Here is a 15,898-nt window from a genome sequence, read left to right as displayed (position 1 = left end):
TGTGTGTGTGCTGACAACCTGTTTGGCATTTGATTTGTCCTTATGTGCGAGTCTTGCCTCCAGTTTCACAGTGCAACTAAATCTTTCACATAAAGTATTTGTTTCAGGAGTAAGTAGTTGTCAGTATACATGAGACAATTGCTACATTACTTCAGGATGTCCATGTGTGTCAGGCTGTCAGAGAAATGATGGGAAACTTCCCATCCATGATAGAAGGCTCTTACTGTATGTTTTCTTAGGGAAGGGGAATGTGTTAATTTGACAGGACTGTGCTGGTAGTACCGAGACTACAAGAGGGAGCTATACTTTGTGTAGGCTAAGTTTGATCAAGAAGGCAACACTGCTCATTGCGCAACTGAGTTGCTCCTAGAGCAGCAGAAAAGCTTGAAAGGGTTTCACTGACAGCTGTTTAGGGAAAAACTGAGCTTCTAGGCTTTTGCATCTATACTGGGCACTGCTAACTGCCGCTGAGGGAAGTGGGGCACAAAGCAAACATGACGCTTAAATATGAGCAAAGAGAGAAGTTTTAAGCTAGCTACCAATCAGGAAAGCACAGAGTAAGCCTTTCAGCAGCGATCCCCATCTTAAGACTGGTTAGATCAGCACACTTTTGGTGCAGAAAAACCTCCTCCTTAATGTAGAATAGCTGGTTTCGAGTTCATGTGTAACAAGTCTACACAAACTACCTACAACTAACAGAAATGATGTTTATACTCTACAAAACGGCCTTGCAGAAACAGATGCTTGGTGCCAGAGCCATGGGCTCAAGCTCAGTGCCAAGAAATGTATAGTTGTCCCCGTTGGGAAAAAAACATGTACCCGTGAATTACCACATAGGTGGTAGTACACTAAACACCAAAAGTGTGATAAGAGACTTGGGGACACCGGTTGGACAGTGGTCTCACCTACAATAACCACATCGCCACAACAGTCAGGAAATCCTTCTATGTGGCACACCTCATCACTAAGGGCTTTTCATCCAGAAAAACTGTCATTGTCCCACTGTACTCGCCCCTCATTAGACCCATTATAGAATACAATGCCCCATTTGGTATGTACCTCTCAAGACATCTGCAACAACTGGAAAGGCCACAGAAATAACTCACTAAAAGAATCACAGGCCTAAAGCAGATGCCCTATGCTGACCACCTTAAACTCCAGCTATACTCTGTCACATATCGTCTATTCCGAGGCGATCTCTGCTTAACATACAAGGCCATGTCAAACCCAGAGCTGTTGGACATGCTCCACTTAAAGAAATCCCAATCCCTCAGAGCCACACGCTCCAGGGATCTAAACCTTGTCATCACAATAAACAAAACATGTTGGAGGGATAGGTTCCAGACAGAGACTCCCCAGACTCTGGAATAGACTGCCCATACATGTCAAGCAGAGTGCCTCTTTGGCCCTCTTCAAAAGGAATCTTGATAATTGGATGGGAGAAAGGAAATTCACGCTGGGGATCACGTCAGTCGCCCTGCTAGACAGGGGTCCAGGGAAGTAAATAGTGTGGGAAGAAATAGCTAGGGAATTGTTATGGCTAGGCTTGTATAGGTTCTAGGGCCGATAGCCTAGTACCAACCTATAAACCTAAGAATGTAATACATTACAATTTACTACTTAAAGTAGCAGTAGACAGTACACATTTTTTGCTATAAAGTGCAAAAACAACAGCAAATAGCTTAAGAAACTGCTAAAGTACAGCCACAGTATACATAAGAGAAGTACAAAAAAATACTTATTTTTGTCTTTTCAGTAGTGATTGCTTTAGGTGAAAGTGGATTCTCAGCAATAAGTAGCAAAGTCGTCAAATGACAAGCAGCTTTGAAGTATGTATGACAAAGCGCACACAAATGTAAGGCTTAAGTATGAGCAGAGAGAAACAAGTTTTAAGCTAACTGCCAATCAAGAAACGCACACAGTAAGCCTTCCACCAGCAATCCGCAACTCAGACAAGTTAGATTAACACACTTCTGCCACCAAGGGTGCAGAAAAAAAACTTCTTAATGTAGATTACCTGGTTTGGAGCCCAGGTGTAACAAGGCCATGCAAATTACCTAAAACAGCCCTACAACTAACAGATACATAGTAATACAGTGCAATTAACTACTTAAAGCAGCAGACAGTACAGTTTTCTTGAAGCTGCTGAAGTATAGTCACAGTATATAAGAGAAGTGCTAAAAAATACTTTGTCTTTTTGTGTGGTTCCCAGCTCAGATAGACTAGGTAAATACCTACTGCCACTAGATAAATAATCCGAGTCCTCCTGATGTAAAAGCACAGTATTGGAGTGTCCAGAGTGAAATGCAACTACAAGCAAACTTAAAAGCTATGAAATGCTACCACAAACACAGTTAACGATAAAGCAGTATGTTTTAAACAGCTTGTAAAAATGTGATTATTCAATAAAAGTACTTCTCTTTATATAAATGAGCCAAGGGCCACTCAATTGTACAGAATTTGTAAAGGCACTAAAAGCAAGATAAACTGGTAAAACTGCATGCAGAAATCTGAAGCGTTTCCCCAGTGTAAACAGACTAGGCTACCTCCCAGTGCACTAGATGGAAAATCCACTGGCCTCTTGATGTAAAATCAAGTGCTTTCCATTGTGTAAACAATATAATATTTTATCCAATACCTAGCTAAATAATGAATTCAGGTCAAGTAAATCCGAACAACAAAAAAATGAGAGGCAAGCTGCACTTTCAATATAAGCACAAGGAAAGACACATAACTCAGTATATCAACAACAGTGTAGAAAGGGGGAGCTTATTAAGCTCAATTTACAGTAGGGATGGGCAGCTTAAAATCACCAGGCTTAAAAACAGATCAACAAAGCAGTGGGTTCAAAAAATAAGTGGGGAATCACCATTGATGCTTTAGTTTATGCAGGCTTGATATCTTTTCAGCAAAAGACAGAGGCCCAGAAATTCACTGTGTATTTACGTATCACTAAAGAGACAATTAACCACCGGGTCAAGCATATTTCTTAAAACAGAAAATAAAATGGAGCAGGTAAAACTGAAAGCATCTCTATCAGTCAGTCTTCCTTGTCTTGTGTGTTGCCACAAAATTTTCAGTGGATTAAAACATAATGATGCTTTGTGAGCATGTCATGGTTTCTCTCCACCCCTCGTGGAACTAAGCTTTTGAAAAGCTTTTTTTGTGAAGCATAAATTTCTTTTTTCTTTGGCTGTGGTGTCTAGCTCAGAGTATGTTTTGTGTTCTAAGTCTAAGAGGTTATCAGCTCAGTTTCTGACAACTGTTTTAAGGCTGGGGGTGCCTGCCGTATTTGATCTGTATTGATCTGTGCTGTTTAATCTTTCAAAATTCCTTGTGTCTGAGTATCCTTTTCTTCTTCTGTGACTAAGACTTACTGTCTGAACATGACAGAGCCCATTGTATAGAATATTAAGAAACACAAAATCTTTGAGTATGTCTGTCAGGTGCAATCGTCTCATATTCTTTCTTAGGAGGAATTCTTTTATCATTTGTGTCTTTTACTGCACCCAACAATTTTTTTCATTCATTTGCATTGCATATGACATCTTTCTTCAGATTTCACTTGCTTGCCTACGTTTACTTTGTTTTCTTTATGGGGGAATGTAATGAGGATTGACTGGCACCACCTCTTTCTTCATTGTGTCAGGCAGTGCTGTAAGAGGAGTGGGGGGGGGGACAGCATGACTGTCTTGGATGCTAACTTATAGGGAATGATGGAACATTTTTAGGAGGGACTTCATTTCAGAAGTTGTCATTAAGTGATCATGGTCACTTATGTGCAGCATGTAAGCTGTCAAAACTTATTTTTTTAAAGGTAGCTTTGCAGTCTTTGTGATTGCAGTAATTTATTATAAGTGATAATCTGTTGGCTTATGTGTAGCTGGGGATGGGAGTGTTTTTCCAGTGTGCCAAATTTTCTTGTTACAACTGCATTGTCAGACGTGTTTAACCCAATTCAAGACTATCGCCCTTGCAGGCATCTTCTAGTTTGTAGGGGCTAGGAAATCTACCATTAGTGGTAGACTCCTTGGTGATCAGTTTGTATGACTCTGAAGACAAACTTCTGTGGTTGATAGTTGCAGTTGAGTTTGTTGTAAAAGTCTGCTGTAAATAAAAGTTATTTTCCATTTCAGTATTTCTCTTTAAAATTTAGACCTATTGTACTGCTTCCATTCTGCTAAAGTTTAATAGTTTATAACTTGTATTCTGTTTTTCAGATTAAAGTCCAGCAACTCGCTTTAGAACTACAACTTACACCATTTTTGATTCTGCTCAGAAAAACATTAGAGCAGCTTCAGGAAAAAGATACGGGTAACATTTTCAGTGAACCTGCTCTCCTTACAGAGGTAAATTAGCATTTCTTCCTGCCTTGCAGTAAATACACCCAACTTTTCTTATGAAAAAAAGTTGTATCAAAGGTCCTTTCACAAAGTCGAACACATATGTATAACATGACGTGTGCCACCCGCATGTGCCTCTCTAAAAAATCTTAAGCAGTTATGTTTGGTGCATATGATCCCTACCTGACCTGTGCACTGTGCTGCTGTTCAGTGATGTACTTGTGACCTTAATATTTATAGTTTTTCCTAGTTACTCGTAGAGCTTGGATCTTATGTTCATTGTTCAGAAGTTTCTACATTTATTGCTTTCTTTTTCAAATGAAGACATGCCAATAATTCCTTAAGTTTGTCAGATGGTGCAAGAAACACCTGAAGTGTTTGTTTACCTTGTACCAAATTGCGTTATCAGAAGTTTTGATTTTGACGTAGTAACATTAGTAAGAGAAATGAAGGTTGTTGTCAACATCAGTAGCAGTAAAGGGGGAGCTAGGATGTGGATGGGTTGAATGACATCTAAAGTTTTATGTATTCTGTAAGAATATTGTCTGATGTGTACTGGAAGGTTTGTGCTTTGAATAGAGTGAGTTTTCTACACTTCAAACATCCTTTTTATAGGAATGTCTGCAGACTTGCATTTGAAGTCATGTCTGACATCTGTAGTATTCTGGAATATTCCTGTTTCGCTGATAGACTATCAAAAAACATGGTGCTTAGTTTTAGGGGATATCAATCCTCAGATGTCTATATCTTCGTCCCTATATTTGCCGTTGTTTGTGCAAGAACATTGCTTATGCTGTTCATAGCAGTTTTAGAAAGCCGTCTTCTAAAATGTTATCTGTGTCCAACACGCCTTTGTTCTATCTACTTTGGGTTTAGTGTATGCAAAATATAAAGGCCGAAAATGACCTTGGGGATTATGGCCAGGCTTCTTAAGGTCCTCACAGGTCTGTAGCTTAGTAAGTACCTATGAACCCATCCTACCACAGGGACATTGTCCCCTGCGGTAATAAAAATGTTTGCTCATTATTTCTGAGGTTTCCAGCAAAAATGGTTTGTCGTTTAGTTCTTCTGTCAAATGTAATTGTAGTAGTGAACAAGTTTCTGCTGTCAGGTGTCCTTGTAATCATGCTTTCATTGGCAAGCGAAAAAGAAAACTGGAAATTAGGATTCAAGAAAACCTGAGGGACATTTTAAATTAAAATGCTCCTGACCTTAGGCCTTGATATTTCTTTAATGTAATGGTTGTGCATTTTCTAATCTTGTTGCAAATTGTTAATTCTGTTGACAACTATATGGCTAATATTAAATTAATTTGAGAATTTTAAGAAGCGACTTTGATTTTGCAATTTAAAACTTTAAAAACTTTTTTTCCTAAGGATTTTAACATAGACTTAAACTGTAAAACCATATTGAATTAGTAATCTTTATTTTTCAGTTACTTTTCTGGTAGCATTTCTTGTGTTTGTTTTCCATAGCTTCCACTAATTTCTCACTAGTTGTATTTTTTGTGGTGTTGGGTTTCCTTCTGTTTGTTACTTAATTGCACCTATTTTGAGTCTGTGGCTATACAAGTTGCTTGGGTTTCTTTCTTTGTGTGTGTGTCTTTCGGCTTTTCCCGGTTAGGGGTCGCCACAGCGGAACTCCGGTCCACTAATGATTGGCAGTAGAGTTTTACGTGCTGGCTTGCCGGGCCTAACGCACAACCTTCAACGAAGGAATGCCCATTCACGCATGTCGTCACACAGTAGACGCTCTGAGAATCGAATGGGCAACATCTAACTGAGGCGACAATGCTACCGCAGCACCACCACCGGGTTTCTTTCTTTGTACTTTCTGTAAAGTTTGTGTGGTTAAGGTACTGTGAAATAGTAAATGCTTTGCATATTGCACATTGTCAGTTTTTTTGTTGTAGTCCTGCAAAGCTTGCAGGCAGGAGCTTGAAGATAAGTGACTTGAAGCTCTGGTCTGAGACCTTACTCCTTTAAGACCACATAATCTCTTGGTGGCATCCTTGTCTTTTAACAGAGTTGTCGTGTCACCACTTGTCTTTGGATGGGAGTATGACTGAGCAGGACCTGTCTTCCTCCTCAGTATGTTAGTCTTATTGAAATTTAGGGGTATGCTCACCACTTACATTTGCCCTCCATGGTAAGTGAACACCCTTGAAAAAATGAGTGTGTTTGCCTTTGTATCTTTTGTATGCATCTTGTTTCAGAATTGGACCTTGTGGATTGATACTGTACCTGCCCACAGGAGACTGACTTCCATCCATTGAATTTTGAAACGGTCTCTGCTGGTCCTTGTGGTCTAGTTTGAGTCTGTGAACTTGTGTGCCTGTACTGAATTTTGATAGCCTGTTCTGTGTGTGCTATAAAATGCCTGAGAGTGAGCATAAAAACATGATTTAGCAGTTGGATTAGATATTAGTATTCAGGATCTTTTGCAGGCCTTTTTACTTACTTTCCCATTGCACATTCACCAGGCATTATGCTCATTTGTTTCTAGCAGATGGGTTTATTTTACCCCTCTGATCCTTGTGCGTCCAGTGACATTACACAGGGGTAGCTAACTTATTCCACTTTATAAGCTTTTGCTATGTCTGAATAGAGGAAAGTTTCTTTTTGCTAGAAACCAGTAGGGCTAATTACATGCTTTTCATAAAAGTGACTGTTGCAGTATTATTCATTACACATGGGAGTCAGCTGCAGTCTGATATGACCAACTGTACCAGTTCACACAGCTGTGCTTGTGGGAAGACTACAGACTAAGCCGGCTATGTTAGCATAGAAGTATAAAGCCCTGGCTCCAAACCAGTTAACCAGAGTTCAGTTAGCAGCCCCGAGCACCTGCTGCAGTTAACTAGGGGAAGGGAGGAGTTTGACATGACTAAATACACCTCTCTTCTGTGAGAGGGTTTGGGGACATGTGCCTGGTAGCACAATCCTGTAATATTGTCCTTGTTGGTAATTAGAGGCCACAAGGGAGCTCTGACTGTTTTGGGTCCAGGGTAGTCTTTAAGGGTTACATCACTTGCAAGAGTGAAGTATACACCCTTGCTTACACTCATTGCATGCTATACCATATCCTGGTCTGTGGGGGTTAAAGCTAAAATAGAAAACCCCTGATGGCTACCTAAATGAATGCCGTTCTTGTCTGCCCTCTCTCCTGATGAAGGAAGATTGAACAGTCCTGTTGTCTGGTGAGGGACTGGTGGTTGGTAAAGGAGGGGAAAAAAAACTTGAAATACTGATGCCACCTTCATGGAGTCAGCAGCCGTTCCATCTTCATTTCTTTTTTTGCCTCAGGTGTGTACACTGCTTTGCTAAGTTCATGGTTGCTTTTTCATGGCCTGTAGCTCAAAGACTCCTGTTGAGAATCTTCAAAAGATTAGTGCCACATCAGGGAAGATTGATCTGTTTTACTGTTTCTGTTAATTTTTATTCTAAAATTTTGTTAGTGAGGGTTGATTGCAGAGCAGCTGTGGTTCCAAAGGCGTGCCTCATGCAGGCTTTAAAAGCCATTACAAGCGTGAGCATGAGATCCAGTATAATGATTACCATTTAAAGTACTTTGTTTTTTGAGTTTTTCCTATCCGTTAATTGTCAGGTTTGGGTGGACTTCTCTGGAAAGGCATTTCACAGCAAAGTTGATAATATGTTATAGCATGCAGGCAGTCATTTGTTTGGGGCAAGGCTTCCCCATAAGAAAGAACATTGACTAAAGGAGGTTGAGGCGACCTTCAAGAGAAGCGCTATTTATTCTCTTTGTATTACATATGATGGAGGAAAGCTCAACCCATAGAGCTACTTTTCCATTTCTTGGTAGTGGCATCTAACACATCCATCAGCCTTGTGTAGCCCCCCCATTAGAGGCAGACACACAGGTAGTCCTTAGTACATTCTGCTAAACAGAGTTCCAAGAAGAAACTGTGCTACTTTCACAAAACCCAAAAACATCACACCTCCAAGCTCAGACTGTCATACTTTCTCAAGAGGAAGAACCTGGCCTTAAATCGTCAATCCTTTTAGCACACATGTCTGATAAAGGAACTGCAGGAAATTCAATATTGGAAATTTGAGGTGTTTTTTCAAAACCTTATGTGATGTTTGTGTTTAACTGTTGCATTCCTGACTTGTGGGATTTCCTGCTGTGGAAGCCCTTGGCCAGCCTGACTGATTAAAAATCTCTTCCTTCCTAAGGTTGATGGATGCCCTACCCTGACATCAGTATGCTTGGGTGTAAAGGGAGCCCGCCGATGCCATGACATTGGTCTTTTCTTGCTGTTTGAGCCCGAAGCAGTGTCAGATAAGGTTAACAACTGTCTCTTCTTTGGTAAGCAAATACCTCACTGAGACTTTCATATGTTGTGTCCCTGTCTAGGCCCAGATCTCAACGTCCCTAGTTGCCATTTTTCCATCTGTTTCAATTCTAGGACTGTCAGGTGTACGACCTAAATATTAGCTAGGCATCTTAGTCTGCCACCTTCACAGCATTCGATGGTGTCAGCCAGTCGTCCCAAGGTTGAGCTCCCTAAGCGTAGAAAAGACAAGGAAAAAAAGACCCAGGCTTAGGGCCTCAGATGACAACTGTTCACCATCTGCCAGTCTCCCATGGCTCGTTATGGCTGAAGGCGAGACGCTTTCGTAGCACCCTTCTGCGACCAAGGTGGTGGCGCAGACCTCTGTCAAGGCCTGTACGGAGTCCAACATGCTGTCGGGTTCCTCAACTTCTGCATGGGCCTTGGCTTTCAGTTCATCGTTTGGATCCGGAGTCACTCAGCAGCCCTCTGCTTCTGATGATCAATCTTGTATGGTGATGTTCCTTTGAGGTATCAGCCTGCATTGGTTCAGCCTTACAAAGAAACTGGCGTCAAGATTGAAAACGTACCTAGGTCCAAGGCCAAAGGTACTTCTAAGAAGGGTTCTACCTCAGGTCCTATGCCTAGGCCTACTGGCTGCCACTCACTAGGTCAGGTTAGCTGAGGACCTTGTCTCTTTGGTCAGAGCTAGGTTACTTCCTTTGGATTCTCCCCCAGAGAAAAGAAAGAGGGATCCTACCCCTGAAGTTTTCTCGGAGCCTCCTGATTCAGATGAGAATTCTGACCAGGAGGAGTCTGTCTTTGAGGAGGGACCTTTCCTTATCTTCTTTGGAAGCACTCCATGTCGTAAAGGAACATTTCCAGTGGGAGGCACAGGAATACCCGCAATCTAAAAAAAGGGGGGCTAAGTTTTTCCTTGACCTCCCAGAACACAAACCTTTGGCTATTCCTCCCGTATTGGAGGTGGTAGAGGATGTTTTTCTGGACTGTTCCCTTAATCCAGATTCTCTACCTCCAGCCCCTCAAAAGCCAGACAGTTTTTACAGGGTGCTGGCCTCTTAGCCAGGGAATTCCTCAGAGCATTAGACTACATGGCATCCTGTGTCCTTCATGATCCCTCTGGCCAGGCTACACACTAGGAAGCTCCAGTTGTACCTCAAGAATCTTTGGTGCCAGCACTCTCAGTCCCTGGAGACAGAAATTCAGCTGATCCCCTGCTTCAAGGAGGAATTTGCATGGTGGACATGGGCGTATACCTAGAACCTGGCTCTCACCTTCAGGTTCGTCCCTCAGGGCCAAACTTTAACCCCAGATGCTTCAGAGACCGCCTTGGGTGGGGCTCATTTCTAACACCTTCAATCCCAAGGCAGATGAGAAAAATCAGTTCAGAGACCAGCACATAAATTGGTAAGAACTGATGGCAGTGCAAAAGGGCCTAATGGCTTTCAAAGATCAGTTGAAATTGGAGGTCCTGCTTGTCAAAACAGCCACTACTACAGTTATGTGGTACATAAACAAGGGGGCACCAACTCTTACTGTTTTTATCGACTAGCGCTGCATGTCTGGGAGACTGCTTACTCTCTGGGGTTGCATCTCATGGCACAGTACCTCCCAGGGACTCAAAACACTCTAACAGTTCATCCCAGCAGGAACTTGATGGATCCCCACATGTGGCATCTGCATCAGGAAACATTTCTCAGCATAGCCCAGAAATGGGAATCCGCACAGACAGACCTCTTTGCCACCAAAGAAAATGCTCAATTGAAAAGATTCTTTTCCAGGAGCAAACTACCCACAGCCTAGAGGACTGATGCTTTCTCCTTCCTTTGAAACCACCTCTTCCTTTATGCATTTCATCCCCTGCCTCTTTTTCCACGGGTGGTCCTACAAATCAGAACAGAAGGACCAAGGGTCATTCGGATAGCCACAGACTGGCCCAGGCAACACTGGTATCCTTGGCTACTAAGTTTAACCAATGAAAATCCGTGACTGCTACTTCAGAGAATAGCTTTTCTGACGCAGGACAAGGGGAGGTTTGTGCATTCCAACCTACAGACTGTCAAACTCTCAGCCTGGACAATTCCCCAGAATACTATTGTGAGCATACCCTAAGCAGACAAGTTCAAACCATTCTCAAAGAGGGTGGAAGGCCTAGTACCAGGAAATCATACTCAGCAAAGTGGAAAATATTCTCCATTTTGTGTCAGCAGCACAGCCTTAATTCTAACTCAGCCAATATCGCTACCATTTTAATTACCTGGCTACCTTGATTGGCACAGGCTTATCCTTTTTTTTTCCATCAGAATTCATGCTTCTATCATTTCAGCCCAATTTCCTACTCTTCCTCCAATCTCCCCACCCCCCCCCCGATGAAAACAGTTCCTTAAGGGAGTGGTTCACATCAGACCTCCTAGGAGACAACCCGTAGCTCCAGTGGACCTCGGTTTTGTTATAGAAAAAGTGATGCTACCCCCCCCCCCCCCCCTTTAACTGGCAGCTTCTGCTTTAAAATTCCTAACCTGGAAGACTGCCCTTTTACTGGCTATCACCTCAGCAAGGAGGGTTTCTAAACTACAAGCTCTCATGACAGTGCAACCATTTCTCATATTCCACCCAGACAGAGCGTCACTCAGGACTAATCCATCCTTTATGCCCAAGGTGGCCACGGTCGCATCCTTGAATCAAGCTGTACACTTGTCCACCTTCTTCCCCAAGCCTCAGAATGGGGGAGAAAGAATCCTTCACTCCTTGGATGTGGACAGACAGCTTTGCTACTGTCTTGACAAAACTAAATCTTTCAGAAAATTAGATCAACTCTGTGTCCTTTGCCATTGGCGCTGAAGGGAAACTAATCTCTAAACAGACTATCTCAAAGTGGATTTCTCACTGTAGTTCCTTCTGATGGTAAAAAACCTCCTGAAACTGTAAGGACTCACTCTACTAGGGCCAGTGCTACCTCTGCTGCCTTCCTGAAAGGAGTACCTACCAAAGACATTTTGAAAGCTGCTACCTGGTCATCTATACATAACTTTACCAAACACTACCACTTAACCATCTGCAAGTCTAGTGCAGGATTTGCCACTGCCATCTTGCAGGGCATCCTCTCCTCCATTATCTATCTTCCCCACTCATCCCAGCTTTGGAAATCATCCCACAAGTCAGGACTGCAACAGATGTTCTTCGTGTTTCACTTTTGCAGTCATTACATTTGGGTAATCTGCTGGCAGGTTGCCCTCAGTCGGCCTGAATAACAAAGTCTTGCGTCCTGCGTCGGTTGCTGTCTCCTCTTCCATGACGTCAGGTTGTCAGGGGTATAAAACATGCAGCCGACGCCATTTTAATCCGTCTTTCTTGCGTCGCGGTGCCCGAAGCAGAAGCAGTTCAAGTGCCGGTCAGCCGACTCCTGAAATTTTCGTATTCGAGTTTCAGAACCAAAGTCTTCAAACTGAAGCTAAGTACCCTGTTGGGGAAACTTTTTCTTGCTCCTTACCGATGTCAGTAAAAGTTAATAATTGCATTACTTGTGAGAAGCAAATACCTCATAAGGATTTTTATTTGTACTGTATTCCTTGCCTAGGCCCTGATCACAGCGTGCCTTGCTGTCGGTTTTGTGCTAAATTTAACCAACGCACTATGTTTCTAAATATTTTGGTTCAAGATTTAACTACCCTGAAATGTCGTCGGTTAGCAATCTGACTACCGGAGTTCATAGAAAACGCAAGGAAAAAGAGACGGACAGTCTAGGTCCAAAACCGACGACGAAGCTTCTCCTAAGCTAGTCGCCGGTACTCAGTGAGGTGCTTTTGCAGCCCCTGATACTACTACTACTACTTTTGAGTCGCAGACCTGTACGGAGACCCATTCGGAGTCCGGTATGCCACGAGATTCTCAAAGTATTGAACCAGCGGATGTCTCTCCCTTTGATGGGTCCGGAGCCGCTGAGCAGGCACCGGTTTCTGAGGGTGTTTTCAGGCCTCAACATTTTTACATTAAACCAACGCCAGCAACAAAAACTAGGTCAAAAACTACTACTGTGTCTAAAAAAACGACGCATGAGCCACGTACTCTGGCCCCCATGCCTAAAAAACAGATGATCAAAATGGCAGAGGATTTAATTACCTTGATCAGGGGTTCCCAACCCCCGCCCTGCTCAGAGGCCTAGGCAAGGCACTGACTATGAATCTTCAATCAGGTTTCCAATTCTTCTGATTCCTCTTCTTATCAGGAATTTTCTATTCCGCCCTATGAGGATTCTGATGCAGAGGAATCCCTCCCGTCTGCGTCTCCTCCTGAGGATTACTCTTTTGGAGAGACTTTGCATACTTTAAGGGAACATTTTCACTGGGAGAGTCAGGATTTCTCTGAATCAAAGAGGCTTAGGGATTTCCTTCTTCCTCAACATAGGCCTTTGGCAATACCACCTGTTTTAGACATTGTTGATGTGTTCTCGGAATCAAGCATGGCTCCTGATTCCCTGCCTCTGGCTCCTAGTAAGCCAGACGGATATTACAGGGTTCCTGACTCCCACAAATTTATTTTCAAAAATCCTGCTGCTGATCCTGAAACTATTTCTCAGGGTCCCAAGGGTGCTAAGGCTTCTACAGCCAAAAATCCTACCCCTTCTGATAGAGATTCCAGGGTACTGGATAGATGGTAAGAAGGTTTATACATCTGTAACCTTGGCAATCAGGGCTTTAAACTGCCAGTTTCTTATGCTTAAATATCAACAGCATGTTATGGGCTTACTGAAACAGAAAATGATGTTGATTTCTGATTGTGTGGAAAATAGAGTTACAGGATTTATTGCATTCAGCAGAACAGGTTGGAAAGCATACTTTGCAATGTGGTTTTGATTCCTTGGAGGCCTCTTGTAGGGCCGCCGTTACTGGATCTGTGATTAGAAGGCATGCCTGGCTCAAGGAGCAAAGTCTGCCTGATCATGTTAAAGCTAAATTGTTGGATGCCCCTTTGCAGCATGATACTCTGTTTGGTAATAAGGCAGAAGAGGTTTTAAAGAAAATGGAAGACAAAGCTAAATCTATGCAAACTGTAAAAGATTTCTTGCAAGTGCAGCCACCCAAGTTCAGTAGACACTGGACTACTAAAAACTGGTCCTTTCCTGTGTCCAACAGAGCCATTCAGGGAAAACCCAAGTACTCAAAAGGCTCCAGATATCAATCACAGGGTTCTTACAGGTCAAAGCAATGGGGTGCCTCCACCTCAAAATCTGGAGGAAACAAAGCACAGCCCTACAGTAAGCAGTCTCAATGACTTTCCTCTACCATCTTCAAGCACTTACCTTTGGCAGCCCCCTTGGGGGGAAAACTAGCACTTCATGCTCAAAATTGGCAGTTTAATTACCCAGGACAAGTGGGTATTAAACATAGTATCCCAGGGGTACAGATTTTATTTCCATACTTTGCCAATTCCAAACGGATGGCCGGATCTGCCACAAAACCAGTGGACAGAGGACCAGAAACAAGTCATGTCCCTCATGGATATGGGGGCTATTCAACTGGTACCAGAAAAGGCCAAGGATTTTATTCAAGACTTTTCCTGGTACCCAGAAAAGACAATTCATGGCGTCCAATACTGTACTTATATGATTCTAAACATGTTCCTGGACATTCCAAAATTCAAAATGCTGACTTTACAACAGCTACTCCCTGTGCTAAGCAAGAATGCTTGGTTAGTAACTCTAGACTTAAGAGGCATACCTGCATATCCCAATAAGGGAATCATGCAGAAGATACCTCCGCTTCAAAGCAGGTTTTTTGCATTACCAATTCCCTGCACTGCTCTTTGGCTTATCTACTGCGCCCAGGGTCTTTACAAAGTGCCTGGCACCAGTAATTGCATTCTGCAGACAAAGAAACATTCAAATTTATCCTTATCTGGACGATTGTCTCATTTAGGCAGAGGACAAGGACACTCTACTTCAACATCTGGCATTTGTAAAAAGGCTTCTAGCATGCCTAGGGTACACCATAAACGAAAAGAAACCACAACTGGTACCCTCTCAAGTAATTACATTTCTGGGTGCAAGCGTAAATACAACTGCCCAGATGGCTTACCTCACGCCAGACAAAGGCAATTGACAACCTATTTCAAATAAATGGCAACAAAACCCCAGTTATCTGCAAGACAAATTCTACAGACTTTGGGGTTCATGGCATCCTGCATTCTACTAATTCCATATGCGAGACTGCATTTGAGGAAACTTCAGTGGTACCTAAAAAGTTTATGGAGTCAACATTCACAGTCTGGAAACAATGATTCCTCTCATTCCCTGCCTACAAAAGGAGTTTCTTTGGTGGGCAGAGACATGTCACCAAAACAAGAGACACTCATTCACTTTACCCCTTGCCACCCAAACCCTAACTACAGACGCATCATACTATGCTTGGGGGCCCACCTTGCAGGGAGATGCATTCTGGGCAAATGGAGCCCAAACCAGCTGCATCTGCATATCAACCAGAAAGAAATGCTAGCTGTTCAGAATGCTCTGACAGCCTTCAAGGACTTACTTCATCCAGGACAATTACTGATAGACAAACACCACAGTTATGTGGTATATAAACAAGCGGGGGGGTACACATTCTTACCCCCTTTGCAGACTAGCCATGGCCTTGTGGAACACAGCTTTAACTTACCGAATACATCTTCAAGCTCAATTTCTGCCAGGAAAACGCAATACTCTGGCAGACGACCTAAGCAGAAATCTTATGGACCCGCACAAATGGAAACTGGATCCGCAAATCTTTAGCATGTTAACACAGAAATGGGGGAGTCCAGACATAGTTTTGTGGAGAGGCTAATAGATCTATCAGTTGGACAAATTCTGCACAAGAACTCATCACAAAAAAGCATGGAAAGTGGATGCTGTATCCTTCAGCTGGAAATAAACGTCAGCCTATGCCTTTCGCCCTCTACCTCTACTTTCCAAGGTCTTACTAAAAGTCAGACAGGAAAAACCAAAAATGATCCTAATTGCTTTGGACTGGCCCCGCCAGCACTGGTACCTGCTTCTAAGGAATATGTTGCACCTTCCTCCATGGTACTTGCCTCAAACACCTCATCTACGGTCACAGCAGAACTATCAAATTCTGCACACTCGGCTCCAAACTCTGAATCTTGCAGCATGGCTAATCAACTAATTATTCAAACCACACCTGTCAGTAAATCTGTGATGGATGTCATTTTGGAAGCCAGAAGGCCTAGTACTAGAAAAACTTGT

At 42.7% G+C, this 15,898-nt stretch overlaps 1 protein-coding gene across 1 annotated transcript in view; it reads left to right on the top strand.

The window, feature by feature from the left end:
• Positions 1-15,898, top strand: part of BRPF1 (bromodomain and PHD finger containing 1) — a gene marked incomplete at its 5' end in the record, with an annotated part of 1,674,836 nt that overhangs the window by 600,407 nt on the left and 1,058,531 nt on the right. Inside the window, one exon of the mRNA XM_044076412.1 lies at positions 4,221-4,349. Within this exon, the coding sequence (XP_043932347.1) occupies positions 4,221-4,349 (129 nt within the window). The remainder of the gene's footprint in view (positions 1-4,220; positions 4,350-15,898) is intronic.

Source organism: Protopterus annectens, chromosome 7.part0 (assembly GCF_019279795.1).
Source record: "Protopterus annectens isolate FY-2018-M chromosome 7.part0, PAN1.0, whole genome shotgun sequence".
NCBI lineage: Eukaryota > Metazoa > Chordata > Ceratodontiformes > Protopteridae > Protopterus > Protopterus annectens.
The sequence above is the reverse complement of the archived record's forward strand: the minus strand, read 5'-3'. Positions and strand labels throughout refer to the sequence as shown.